The sequence below is a fragment of the Microcaecilia unicolor genome, chromosome 5 (genome assembly GCF_901765095.1).
Source record: "Microcaecilia unicolor chromosome 5, aMicUni1.1, whole genome shotgun sequence".
NCBI classification, from domain to species: domain Eukaryota; kingdom Metazoa; phylum Chordata; class Amphibia; order Gymnophiona; family Siphonopidae; genus Microcaecilia; species Microcaecilia unicolor.
The window spans coordinates 70,325,002-70,338,073 of record NC_044035.1 but is presented as its reverse complement, the minus strand read 5'-3'; the positions used below and the strand labels follow the sequence as shown (position 1 = coordinate 70,338,073).

General features: G+C 40.0%; 1 protein-coding gene across 1 annotated transcript in view; it reads right to left on the bottom strand.

The window, feature by feature from the left end:
• The window catches only part of DPYSL4 (dihydropyrimidinase like 4), an 81,412-nt gene that overhangs the window by 1,584 nt on the left and 66,756 nt on the right, over window positions 1–13,072 (bottom strand). The window contains exons 12-13 of the mRNA XM_030204803.1: window positions 8,893–9,072; window positions 8,157–8,328 (exon numbers count right to left, since the gene is read on the bottom strand). Of these exons, the coding sequence (XP_030060663.1) occupies window positions 8,157–8,328; window positions 8,893–9,072 (352 nt within the window). The remainder of the gene's footprint in view (window positions 1–8,156; window positions 8,329–8,892; window positions 9,073–13,072) is intronic.

Here is a 13,072-nt window from a genome sequence, read left to right as displayed (position 1 = left end):
GTGCTGATTACTGCCACAACAGGCGCGCGTATGAGGAAATAAATAAATAATTCATCCAGGCGTTATGTGCACGCGCCAAATCTGAAATTACCACCAGGAGGGCAGGCTGGCCTGGCGGTAGTCTCATTTTGGGGCATGGTGCACGTGCGTACAGCCTACCGCGGTTTAGTAAAAGGACCCATAAGTACTTTTGCATATCCTGTGCTGACCCATTCAGTACAATTTAGAATATTAAATCTATCACAATACAGAAGATACAGATCAATTCCAGTTTGGTTGAAATAAGTGCTGGCTCATCACCACTAAGCTATTTGGCCAGATATGTAACCATGGTGGTCAGCAGTGAACTAAAACTCCCGCCACCATTGTTAAAATGAACTGGTCAGTGCTGAAGATCTGGTTTCAGTACTGACCCAGAAGTGCTAAGTGGTCAGTGGTGATATTCACACTGCTAACTGGATAGCTAACCAGATAATGTTAGGGCAGCCTTTATCTGGTTTGTTATCCAGTTAGCAGTCTGAATGTGAACGTTAGCCGGAAAACTTCTGGAGGTGCCCAAACTCCATTCATAGACCACCACTGTTCCCTCTAAGTTGAGTAGAAGTCCTCCACCTACAGTCCTGCCAGTGGAGGGTGCTATTTCACTATCACATTTTCAATAATGAGAGATAGGCAAGCTCTGCAGGATTTCAGGGAACCTGCCTATCCCTAGCAATTGAAAACAGAATACTGAAGCTGTATAGAGAGAAGTGTGACCAGCAGAAGAAAAGAAGTTTTAATGCCCCTGTATAAGTCATTGGTGGGGCCCCACCTGGAGTATTGCGTTCAGTTTTGGAGGCCATATCTTGCTAAGGATGTAAAAAGAATTGAAGTGGTGCAAAGAAAAGCTACGAGAATGGTATGGGATTTGCCTTACAAGACGTATGAGGAGAGACTTGCTGACCTGAACATGTATACCCTGGAGGAAAGGAGAAACAGGGGTGATATGATACAGACGTTCAAATATTTGAAAGGTATAAATCTGCAAGCGAACCTTTTCCGGAGATGGGAAGTCGGTAGAACGAAAGGACATGAAATGAGATTGAAGGGGGACAGACTCAGGAAAAATGTCAGGAAGTATTTTTTCATGGAGAGAATGGTGGATAAATGGAATGCCCTCCCACGGGAGGTGGTGGAGATGAAAACGGTAACGGAATTCAAACATGCATGGGATAAACATAAAGGAATCCTGTTCAGAAGGAAGGGATCCTCAGAAGTCTAGCTGAGACTGGGTGGCAGAGCCGGTGGGGGGAGGTGGGGCTAGTGCTGGGCAGACTTATACGGTCTGTGCCCTGACAATGGCAGATACAAATCAAGGTAAGGTATACACAAAAAGTAGCACATATGAATTTATCTTGTTGGGCAGACTGGATGGACTGTGCAGGTCTTTTTCTGCCGTCATCTACTATGTTACTATGAAGCAGCACCCCCAACTGGCAGGAATGCAGTTGGAGGACTCCTGCTCAGCTTGAGGGAACAGGGCAGACCACCCCAGCACTGTCTGGATACTGCTGAGGTGGCTAGTAGGAATATTTAGCAGCACTCTCTGGTTAGTGTTGCTGAATAAACCTCTTGCTGTCACTTATCACATTAGCAGCACTACTAATCAGATGTGCTTTTAAATATCAGCCCCATTGGTTATAGTCAATTTTTATACTACAGCACCCACATTGGTTGGGCTATTGTTTCATACATCTGCTTTGCATTTTACCCAAGAAGTGACTGTTTCCTCACACATGGGAGAGAGATTTAATTGATTCAATTTTTAAAAAAAATTTAATTTACAAAAATTAATCACATCATTTAATTGTGATAAAGGAAAAACATAGCAATACTGAGCAAGAATTTTTTTTCAATTCTAAATGGAAAAACCCCCCCCCAAACTAAAGGCCTTGTTTACTGTGCTGCGCTGTAGGTACGCTAGTGTTTTTAGCATGCACTATGGGTGTCCCTAGCATTAGCACGTGCTAATTTTTAGCATGTGCTAAAAACGCTAGCGCACCACAGTCAACGGGGCCCTAACTGTTCATCAAGAATTGTAGAAATCAAGGGTCAAAGTTCAAAAAATGAAATTAAAGAAAGAAAAAAAAGATATAGGGGCACTTTTACTAAGCTGCGCTAAAAGATAGCTTGCACTATATCTAGCGCATGGATTTCTCCACACGCTGAGGCCACCTTTAGCACAGCTGTAAAACGGCTATGTTTTCATTTCCTCAATTAATGACCACACGCTAATTTCCTATTTAGTAGGTGGACAGGCTTCACATGCTAACCAGGTGCTAATCGGTAGGCACACGGCAATGTAGCTACACTAACCGATTAGCACTGGGCATGCCCCCAGCGCTAAAATGTTTTTTTAAAAATGTAAGTATTTTTTAGCATCCGGGAAGCATGTGCAGATGCCAACAGTACCACGGGATGCCTGAGTGTGCCCCGCTCTAGTGCATTTTCCTGCATGTTAAACATGCATTAGTGCTTATCACCGCTTAGTAAAAGGACCCCAAAATCCTCAGCAGTTAGGTCAGCCTGCCAATAACCTCCAAGCACATTACACAGAAATGTTTTTATCTTCTTTAGCAGAAATAAAGTCCAACAATTGCTTTCTGTCAAAAAATATGTTTTACCTTCAAAAACAAACACACCACAGGTGTGGAAAGAACCCTCGAATCCTATGGGAAACTGCAAAGCAGGGAACAGGAGTGGGAAACGGATCCAGGCACTTCAAACAGAAACCAAGGGACACCGAATATAAAATGCAAACTTTAATTGATGACTTTAGATGATGACTCGACATGGGACAAGATTGTGCCGAAACATGGTACTGTGTCGAGTCAACATCTAATGTCATCAATTAAAGTTTGAATTTTATATTTGGTGTCCCTTGGTTTCTGTCTGAAGTGCCTGGATCCTTTTCTCACTCCTGATCCCTGCTTCTTACCTTCAAAAACAGCCAACCAAGTACATGGAAATCAATGTAAGAAATTAACTCCCAGGGCCAAAGTTCTAGGCTGCAATGCCAAGAAATCTCGGCCCATTTTTTTTTGTGTTGCCCTAAATAGATCAGGAAAAATCCTCACTTTTGAACCCAAGAACAATGAATCCATAATACAGAAAAATGAAGGAAAGACTGCATTCTGGTTTGGCTCCAAGGCAAAAGTCACCACTAAGATAGTCCTTTGAATGATCATGTCTAAAGATGATTCCAAAACATCTGTAAGATTCATTTCTGGGAGAATTTCTTTCCTGTGGAGTTTCTAACACAGAACTTATCCAAGCAATATGGATTTAGTAGTATGTTGGCTTATTTGTCTTTTTAACCCTAGAACGCATATTGGGGGCCTTTTAGGCCCCCATGCTTACATTTTTGCTATTATCTGCAAAATTACTTTAGTTAGAATTTTGAAACTCAAGGTATTACTCAAGTATGTCATTGTTGATAATATCCAGTTGTTCATATAATTTTTTTTCATAGGCATTATGGTGTAACAATGCTTGTTTGGTGAAAACTACATCTGTACGAATTGGGGGCCTTTTAGGCCCCCGCTGTTTTTATCATGTTCTCAGAAGTGTTTGTGTCTCAAGTTCCTTTATTTGTACTCAGTAATGCTGGTGGAGGGGCCAGGGTGTGGATAATAACATGTGAGGATGTCATGTGATTTTTGGAGGGAGTGATAAGGCCATGACATCACCTCAGGTCCTCTGAACACTGAGGACAGTATACACTGTGAGCTAATTGCTGAAGGACCTGTGATAAGATAAGCTGTTGAGAGGAAATCTGTTTCATTTTCTAACATCTAGTAAGCAATGGCACAGTCTTCCTCCAAGTGTCTGACTGACCAAGAGATTGAAGCGATTATGTTTCAAAGCGATGATGAAAGTGAACTATCTTGTCTGATGAAGAATATCTGCCACCAGCTAATCAAACATCCTCATCCAGTGATTCTTCTGATGATGAAGAAGTGAATCTAGTGGATCCTCAAGAAGTGATAAGTAGAACATCCAAAACGAATGTTTTTTGGGACAGTAATCCTACATTAGTCGGACGTACTCCAATACACAATATTGTGAGACAGGCTCAAGGAGCTGTGGGAAGTCCCAGTTACTTTACCCCTAAAGATGTATTCTGTACTTATTTTTCTGACAATATTGCAGAAGAGGTCCTATTATGTTCAAACCTAGAAGGAAGACGTATCGCTTCAGCAAAAATAAGTCCTGGAAAAATATCTCAAAAGAGGAACTTTATGCATATATTGGACTTTTCCTGCTGGCAGGGAGTCAAAAATCGTATGATGTCCCAATACGAGAATTATTTCTGGACCCACTTTCTGATCCACACTATAAGGCGACAATGTCAGTGGGCAGATATGAGGAAATTAGAAGGATCATTCGCTTTGATGATAAGCGAACTCGTGCAGCGAGGTTTGAAACAGACAAATTAGCCCCTATCAGTTATATCTGGAACATATTTATCAAAAATTGCACAAAACTTTACAATCCTAGTACTAATGTTACTGTAGATGAGCAACTTGTACCGTTCAGACGACGCTGCAAATTCATACAATACATGCCCAGCAAGCCAGCCAAGTACGGTATAAAAATCTTCTGGATGTGTGATTCTGCAAATTATTATGGCATAAATGGCGTAATCTACTGTGGCAAAGAGGTTGGTGCACCAGTACAGAAGGATCTGGGGTCTGAAATAGTCAAAACTCTTGCTGTTCCAATATTCAATTCAGGTAGAAACATCACCATGGACAATTATTTCACCAATGTTGAACTAGGCAATTTTCTGCTTGCAAAAGCTATTACACTTGTTGGTACTATAAAGCAAAACAGACGAGAAATTCCAGCAGCACTCAAACACAATCGTCAGCGAGCACTTTATGAGAGTGTCTTTGGATTCAATAACAAAGCGACTTTGGTATCTTACAAGGCAAAGAAGGAGAAATCTGTAATTTTACTCAGTACCATGCATCACGATTGCAGTGTTGACAGCAATAACCAAAAATTGAAACCAGAAATCATCCTGCATTACAATGCAACAAAAGGAGGTGTAGATAAAATGGATGAGATGGTGGGAGAATATTCGTGTAAGAGGCAAACAAAACGATGGCCTGTAGTACTATTTTCAAATATGCTTGATGTAGCAGCCCTAAATTCATTCATTATTTATACAGAAACTCATCCTGAATTTCATGCACAGAGGAAGGACAGGAGACGCTTATTCTTGAAGGACCTTTGTCATGAACTTGTAATACCTCACATGATAGAGCGAAGCGACTTGAAATGCTTGCCAAAGAAAACTAAAGAAGCAATGAAACGGTGTGGCGTACAGTTTCAGATTACTCCAGAGCCAGGAGAAAGAAAACGAAAGCGTTGTTTCATGTGTCCAAGAAACATAGAGAGGAAAACTGAGCGATATTGTTCCACTTGTAAGGAAACTGTTTGCAAAGAACACTCTTCTGAAAAAATAACATGTCAGAATTGTTTGGAAGACTAATATAATAGAAAAGAAAGTTAGAATAAAAATGTAGCTGCAGCTAGTTTGCTATAGATTTCTATGCATTTTTGTGTGTTTTCATGTCTTTGCGTGAAATTTGGGAAAAAAAAGATTTTTTGGTGTTTTCTGTGAAAAATTATAATTAAAATGTTGTCCACTATTCATATTTTATTGAGCAATTTTGAAATAAACTTGTGAAAGTTATTTAAGTGTGTTTTTCTACATTATGTGCATGGGGGCCTAAAAGGCCCCCATGACGTTAATATGTATATTTTTAACGTCATGCGTTCTAGGGTTAATAAAAGGTTACTTCAGTATGGCAAAGACATAAAGGGCTCCTTTTACTAAGCGGAGGTAAGCCCAATGTGGGCTTACTGCTTGCTATACAGGAAGTACCGCCAGGCTACCACAGCAGCCCGGCGGTACTTCCCACCCCTAGCATGCCGTCATTTCCGGCACTACAAAACTGTATTTATTTTTGTAGCGCTGAGTGTACCTGGCAGTAATCAAGCAGTGCCGCATGCTGCCCAGTTACCGCCAGGTTAACACGGGAGCCCTTACCACCACCTCTATGGGTGGTGGTAAGAGCTCCCCCCCCAAAATGGCAGCGTGGCACGTGCTTTACTTGCCGCCCAACCATTTCCTGTAGAAAAGCGAGACTTCCCTTTTGCCGCAGCCTGGTAAAAGGGGCCGGAAATGAAGATGGCATCAGTTTGACCACAGCCTACACTGCAGGCAGGTGACACTCACTACAGAATACCTGATTGATTCTAGAGTAGGCAGATAAAGATGTTAAATGGATCGGTGACAACATCATCTTATGTTCCTATTCCTATCTATTATGTTAATGCTAGATCAATAGTCAATAAAACTAGTGTGGTCAGAGATTGGATAGCTGAAAAACAACCAGGCCTGGTCTTCATCGTAGACACATGCCTACAATTAAGAGATACAATACAGTACAATGGACTTCTAGACTGCTACATTACCAACAGGTTTAGGGTCCCTTTTACTAAGCGGCGGTAAGGCTACCATGCTGGTAGTGCACTCTGAATTAGAACTACCACAGGATGCCCTGAGGCATCCCATGGTATTTCCGTGATCAGTGCATGCTAATTCCTGTGCTAGAAAACAGAAATTATTATTTTCTAGCATAGAGGTGGAGAGTGGGTGTGCCATGTCGTAATCGGCTAGCCATGTTCATTGCCGTGCGCTGCCCAATTATCGCACAATTAGTATGTGAACCCTTACCACCTGCTAAATAGATGGTGGTAAGGGCTCATGCAGTAATGGCCATGCACTAATTTAGAAATTAGGGTGTGGCTATTAATGGCACAAATGGAAATTCAGCCATTTTAGAGCTGCGCTATAGAGTGGCTGGAGTGTGCAGGAAACCTACGTGCTATTTGCAGTGCCAGCCACTTTTTAGCGTGGCCTAGTAAAAGGACCCCTTAGTGCAGATTACAAAAGAATTAAATCAGGGAAAACAAATAAAATCCCTGGAGGTTGCAATAATAAAATTAATACTACAAAGACAGAAATCAGTATTACAAACATGTTTTTAAATAAAAAGGATTTTAACAACCTTCTAAAATGAATGTAAGAAAATTCAGTTCAAATACAGAGAGGTAATGAGTTCCAATACTTCTCTGCCTGAAACAAAAATGAGCCACTAACATATCTTTAGTATCGAACACCAATTTTTGATTGAAAGTTCAAAAGTTAAGTCTTCTTCATAGGAGAACTTTCTTGTAGGAGTCAATCACGATTCCTTTCAATCTTTGATACTCTCATTCCTTATGTCTAGGATTGATTACTGTAATGTGATTTATTCTGGTGTAACTAAATCTGTCCTGAAGAGAATCCAAACCTTACAAAATTCAGCCAGTAAATTACTTTGCCACGCTTGTCGGTCAGACCATGTGACACCTCTGCTTAAGGCGCACGCTGGTTCATCTTGTACCGCAGCTGGGAAAAAGGCAATTTTATAATGGGCCAGGAAATGGGCCTGTGATAATATTAAAACTAGTGGGCGCATATTTACGGCCTGAGCCTTTACTGCTGCCCATTGACCTAGCGGAAAGGGCTCACACGCTACTCACGTAGTAACCATGCTGTGCACGCCAATGTGAGCTCACTGCTTGTTGCTGCCGGGAATGTCCCTGCAGTAGAAAATAGAAAAGGCTTGTGCAGGATATAAGTGTCTGATGTAATGTAATGTAATGTAATGAAGGACATCACAGGAAAGCTTTCTAAGGTGGGCGTACATATCGGTCCAAGATAAAGACTGAGTCCTATTAGTTATACAAGTATTAAACCAGTTAAGGACAGCATCCTTCTTACTTATTTCCTTGCAAATAGTGAGAAAGGATTATATGGTCAGACAGGCAGAAAGGGGGAGTCTCTTCTTGATCCTGAAGCAATTATATACTGTTGACCTGTGCCAAAAGGACAGACTCCATCCCATATTCTCACCTGAAACTAACTGATAAGGATGAAGGATCTGAGCCTTCTCCAAAACTCTAGTAGCTGAGAGTTATTCATAAAAAGTAATAACTGCATTTTCCATATATTGATAGGTGTTGCCATAATTACAGGTGAGTAATTCTGTACTTACCAGACAAACTGAATCCAGAACAGTGAAGGTTACGTATTGGTGCAGCCTGTAATTTGCCTGGGCAAAGTGTTATCCTTGAGGTAGGAGTGGGGGCCACAGACTTAGCTGTCACTGTGACATCATGAACAGGTCCATCATACAATCCCCTTGGGACGCCCCAGATCTCAGTCAGCTTGAATGGAAAATGATTTGTTTTAAAATCATGTTTATGAACCAGCTACAGTACAACGTGTATATTGGGAACAGTGTCCATTTGGGAGTGAGGCCCATAGGAGGTGTTCATGAGGAGGAGGAACCTCTAAGATGGTGCCCAGGAGAACTAGGCTTCAAGTCAGCAGTACTCATTACAAACATCATTATTTGATTTACATAATAAGGTGTTTTACATGTATTTGAATGATTTGCATCTCATTATTGTCTCCCATGGAAATCTAAATTAACGAGTTATGGTAATATAACTGTTTAATGCTCATTAAGGGACAGATACAATGCATTGCCTTAATGCTGCTTAGTAACTATCCCCCCTCCCCCCCCCCCCCAAATAGCCAGGTAGAACCCTTTGAACACTGAATCCTGCAATTATTCCCATAACTGACATTGAATTTTAGAAACTTTGTCACTGATTTTTCTCTTTTTTGTGTGTCAGAATCTGCCACAGAATTCCAACAGGAAACTGGAGGCTATGATTAATAATGATTATAGGCTTTTTCATTGTATGATGCAAAGTCTTCCTTACCTTATTCCTTGCCTTTATTCGTTTGTAAACAAAATCTGGGAAAGTTTTTCTAGGGATGAATCGTCCAGACCCTTGGTTGACATGGAGATTACCATCTTCCAGCACAACCTTTCCTTGACTTATAACAACTTCAGGAACACCATGGCATTCCACTCCTTCAAATATATTGAATTCTACAGCCTGACAATGCAAAACAAAAACAGATATTTTGTTCATTGTGGTTAAAAACAATTTCAGACAACTGACATGGCCAAACTCCTACCTTCTCTCTTAGCTCTGTGAGATCACGACAAGTTGTTCTGCCTTCACTAGCAAAAATTAATAATGCAGATACTCAGGATGGTGCTTTGTCTTTCATTGGGCCTTTATTACGGAACAAATTCCCAAGCGCTTTCCCCCCGGATTCTATATAGTGCGCCTAGAGATCTGCGCCAAAATTGGAGTGGACTCTATAACAATATGCATAACTTAACAAGCTTAACAAACTAATGAGCGCTGATAACAGCACTTAAGAAGCAAGAATGAGCATTAATTGGCACTGATTAGAATTTAGGCGCACAACTCACTAAGTGTATTCTGTAATGATGTGCGCTGAACTTCTAACATGTGCAGGCAAAAAAGGGACATGTTATGGGTGGGGGAATGGGTCTTTCGTGGGTGATCCAAAATTTACATGCCTAGCTATAGAATATGGCCTAGTGGGCCTAAATCTACGCACAGAGATTTACACCAAGATTTCATTGCTGTAAATGGATGCGAGTAGATTTGGATGCTGAAATATCAAGTAAGCGTATTCTATAATCGGCACCTAAATCTGAGCACCGATTATAAAATACTCTTAGCACTGATTTCAGTGCTGATGTTTTAGGCGCCATATATAGAATCTCTTCCTTTGCGCTTTTCATCAGCTGTTTCTGAATTTAAGAAAAATCTAAAAACATATTTGTTCATACAAGCATATTGTAGATGAGAAAGCTGCTTGAAGGGCAAGAATTCAGTACAGAATGTTTTCATTATTTGTTTTGTTAATTTTATTTTGAATGTTTTATTGGTATCCACTTAGGGCCTGTTTTATCAAGCTGTGCGGCATGCTGATAGAGCCCATTCAAAGCGAATGAGCTTTGTTGGCATTGCTGTACCAGGAACTGCTAATGCAGCTTGATAAAAGAGGCTCTTCTTGAATAGGAACATAAGAATAGCCATTCTGAGTCAGACAAATGGTCCATCTAGCTCAGTGTCCAGTTTCCAAAAGTGGCCAATCCAGGTCACAAGCATCTGGTAGAAACATTCCTTAACGACACCTCGATTGTCTCGCATAACTCTGCACAATTAATCCATAACCAATCTGTAACAAATTGTATTTCCATCATTTAACTCATATTGTAAGCCACACTGAACCCGCAAAAAGGTGGGAAAATGTGGGATACAAATGCAATAAATAAATAAATAAATGGACTTGGGAAAAAATCCACTATTTCTGGGATAAGCAGTATAAAATGTTTTTTACTTTTTTGGGATCTTGCCAGGTATTTGTGATCTGGATTGGCCACTGTTGGAAACAGGATGCTGGGCTTGATGGACCTTAGGTCTTTCCCAGTATGGCAATACTTATGTACTTATGTACTTAAACATTCCATGCTACCAATCCCAGGATAAGCTGTGGCTTTCCCATGTCTGTCTCAATAGCAGACTATGGACTTTTCCTCCAGGAACTTGTCCAAACCTTATTTAAACCCAGTTATGCTAACTGCTGTTATTACATCCTCTAGTGAAGAGTTCAGGTGCTTAACATTTCGTTGAGTGAAAAAAATATAAACTCCTATTTGTTTTAAAAGTATTTCCATGTAGCTTCATTGATGTCCCCTAATCTTTATACTTTTTGAAAGAGTAAAAAAATCGATTTACTTCTACTCGTTCTACTACATCACTCAGGATTTTGTAGACCTCAATCATATCTCCCCTCAGCTGTCTCTTTTTAATGCTGAAGAGCCCTAAGCTCTTTAGCCTTTCCTCATATGAAAGGAGTTCCATCCCCTTTACCATTTTGGTCGCTCTTCTTTGAATCTTTTCTAATTCCGCTGTATCTTTTTTGAGATACGGCGATCAGAATTGAATGCAATAGTCAAGGTGAGGTTGAACCATGGAGCGACACAGAGGCATTATAGTATTCTCGGTCTCTTTTACCATCCCTTTCCTAATAATTTTTCTCTTTACATCTAATCTTCTTCCTGTTGGATTATTTGTAGTAAATAATTAGCAGATTTTATACACACAGCTTCAGCTTTAGAAATGTTAATTTCTTTTCTTCATCTCTCTCACATACACCCCAGAATAATTCACTGCTGAGTCACTTTAAAGTTGAAGTAACAAAACATCTGTTTACTCACAGTTTTAGTCAGATTGATATTCAGACAGGCTTATATAAACATAATACTATACATTTGGATTATCAGCTCTTTCCATGTGCTTAGATGGTAATGGATGCTCATACCATAGATCTTCAGGTTAGGAGAGATCATGAGCTCCATGTGCTGTGCCTAATCACACCCACAGGAAGTTGCATGGGTGTGACCTCTCTAAACAATTCACATCAGAGGTCACAGAGTAATCACAGAGAAAAAATTTCTGACAGACAATGCATGTAAAATACAATACATTATTCCAACAAACCCCTTCTCATGCATAACTGTCATGCAATTATTAATTCATACAAAGTCCAAGCTTTATTCGCAGATTCTCAAAACGTTCTCTGGGTAACGGTTTGGTCATGATGTCAGCTGTCATCTCACTGGTGTGACAATAGTCTAGACTGATGACCCCTTCTTTCGCCAGCTCTCGCACGTTGTGATATTTCGTTGCGATGTGCTTGGTGCGTGACTGAACCTTGTCATTCTGTGACAGTCTGATGCAGCTCTGATTATCTTCCATTATCTGGATTGGTCTCTGTTCAGCTATTCCAAAATCCAGCAAAAGATTTTCAATCCACATCAGTTCTCTGCATGCTTCTGATACAGCCACATATTCAGCTTCTGTAGAAGACAGACTCACAATACTTTGTTTATGACTGGCCCAAGAAATTTGTACATTTCCATACATAAACACATATCCACTTGTGGATTTATAATCAGAATGATCCCCTGCCCAATCTGAATCACAGTAACATATTAGTTTTGGATTACTATTGGCTGAAATCTTTAATTTACAATCAATGGTACCTTTTAAATACCTTACCATCCTTTTAACTGCAGTCCAATCTGATTTGGTAGGTGAGCTGACCCTTCTGCTCAAAATTCCTACTGCATTTGCTATATCAGCCCTGTATGTGGTAGTCAGATATAAAAGCTTACCTATGGCTGATCTATATTGGATGTTATCTGGTAAAGGTTCTCTTACTGTTTCATCCTTCAGAAAATCAGTGATCATGGGAGTGCTTACAACTTGGGCATCTTGCATACCTAAACTTTCAATAAGCTCATTTATTTTCTGCTTCTGGCTTAGAAGATAAGAACCATCATTTTGTTTCTCAATTTCTATACCAAGATAGTATGACACATTACCAAGTTCTTTTATCTCAACATTCAGGTTTAAATATTTTACAATGTCCTTGTACTCTTGCTCACTTTCGCTTGCAATGAGCAGATCATCAACAAAAGCTAAAATGTATGCATATTGTCCATTTGTGCACCTAGTGTACAAGCATTTATCTGCTTCACCTTGCTTAAATCCTAAATTTGTCAATATTTCATGCAATTTGTCATTCCAACATTTTGCACTTTGCTTTAATCCATAAAGACCTTTGTTTAATTTACACACTAGCTGTCTTTGTTTTGTATTTATGAAACCTGTTGGCTGTTCCATGTACAAGTCTTCAGTTATATCTCCATGAAGAAATGCTGTTTTCACATCAATGTGGTTGACTTGCATGCCTTTTGAGACTGCAATGCTCAGAAGTGTTCTAATTGTCGTGTGTTTCACTACAGGTGCAAACACTTCATCAAAATCTTCTCCATATTTTTGAAGATATCCCTTTGCGACTAATCTGGCTTTATACCTTTCCACTTTTCCTTGTGCATTCCTTTTTAACTTGAATACCCATTTGCATCCTATAGCTTTCTTGCCAGGAGGTAATTTTGTAAGAATCCAAGTTTTATTTTTATCCAATGCATCAATTTCTTCTTGT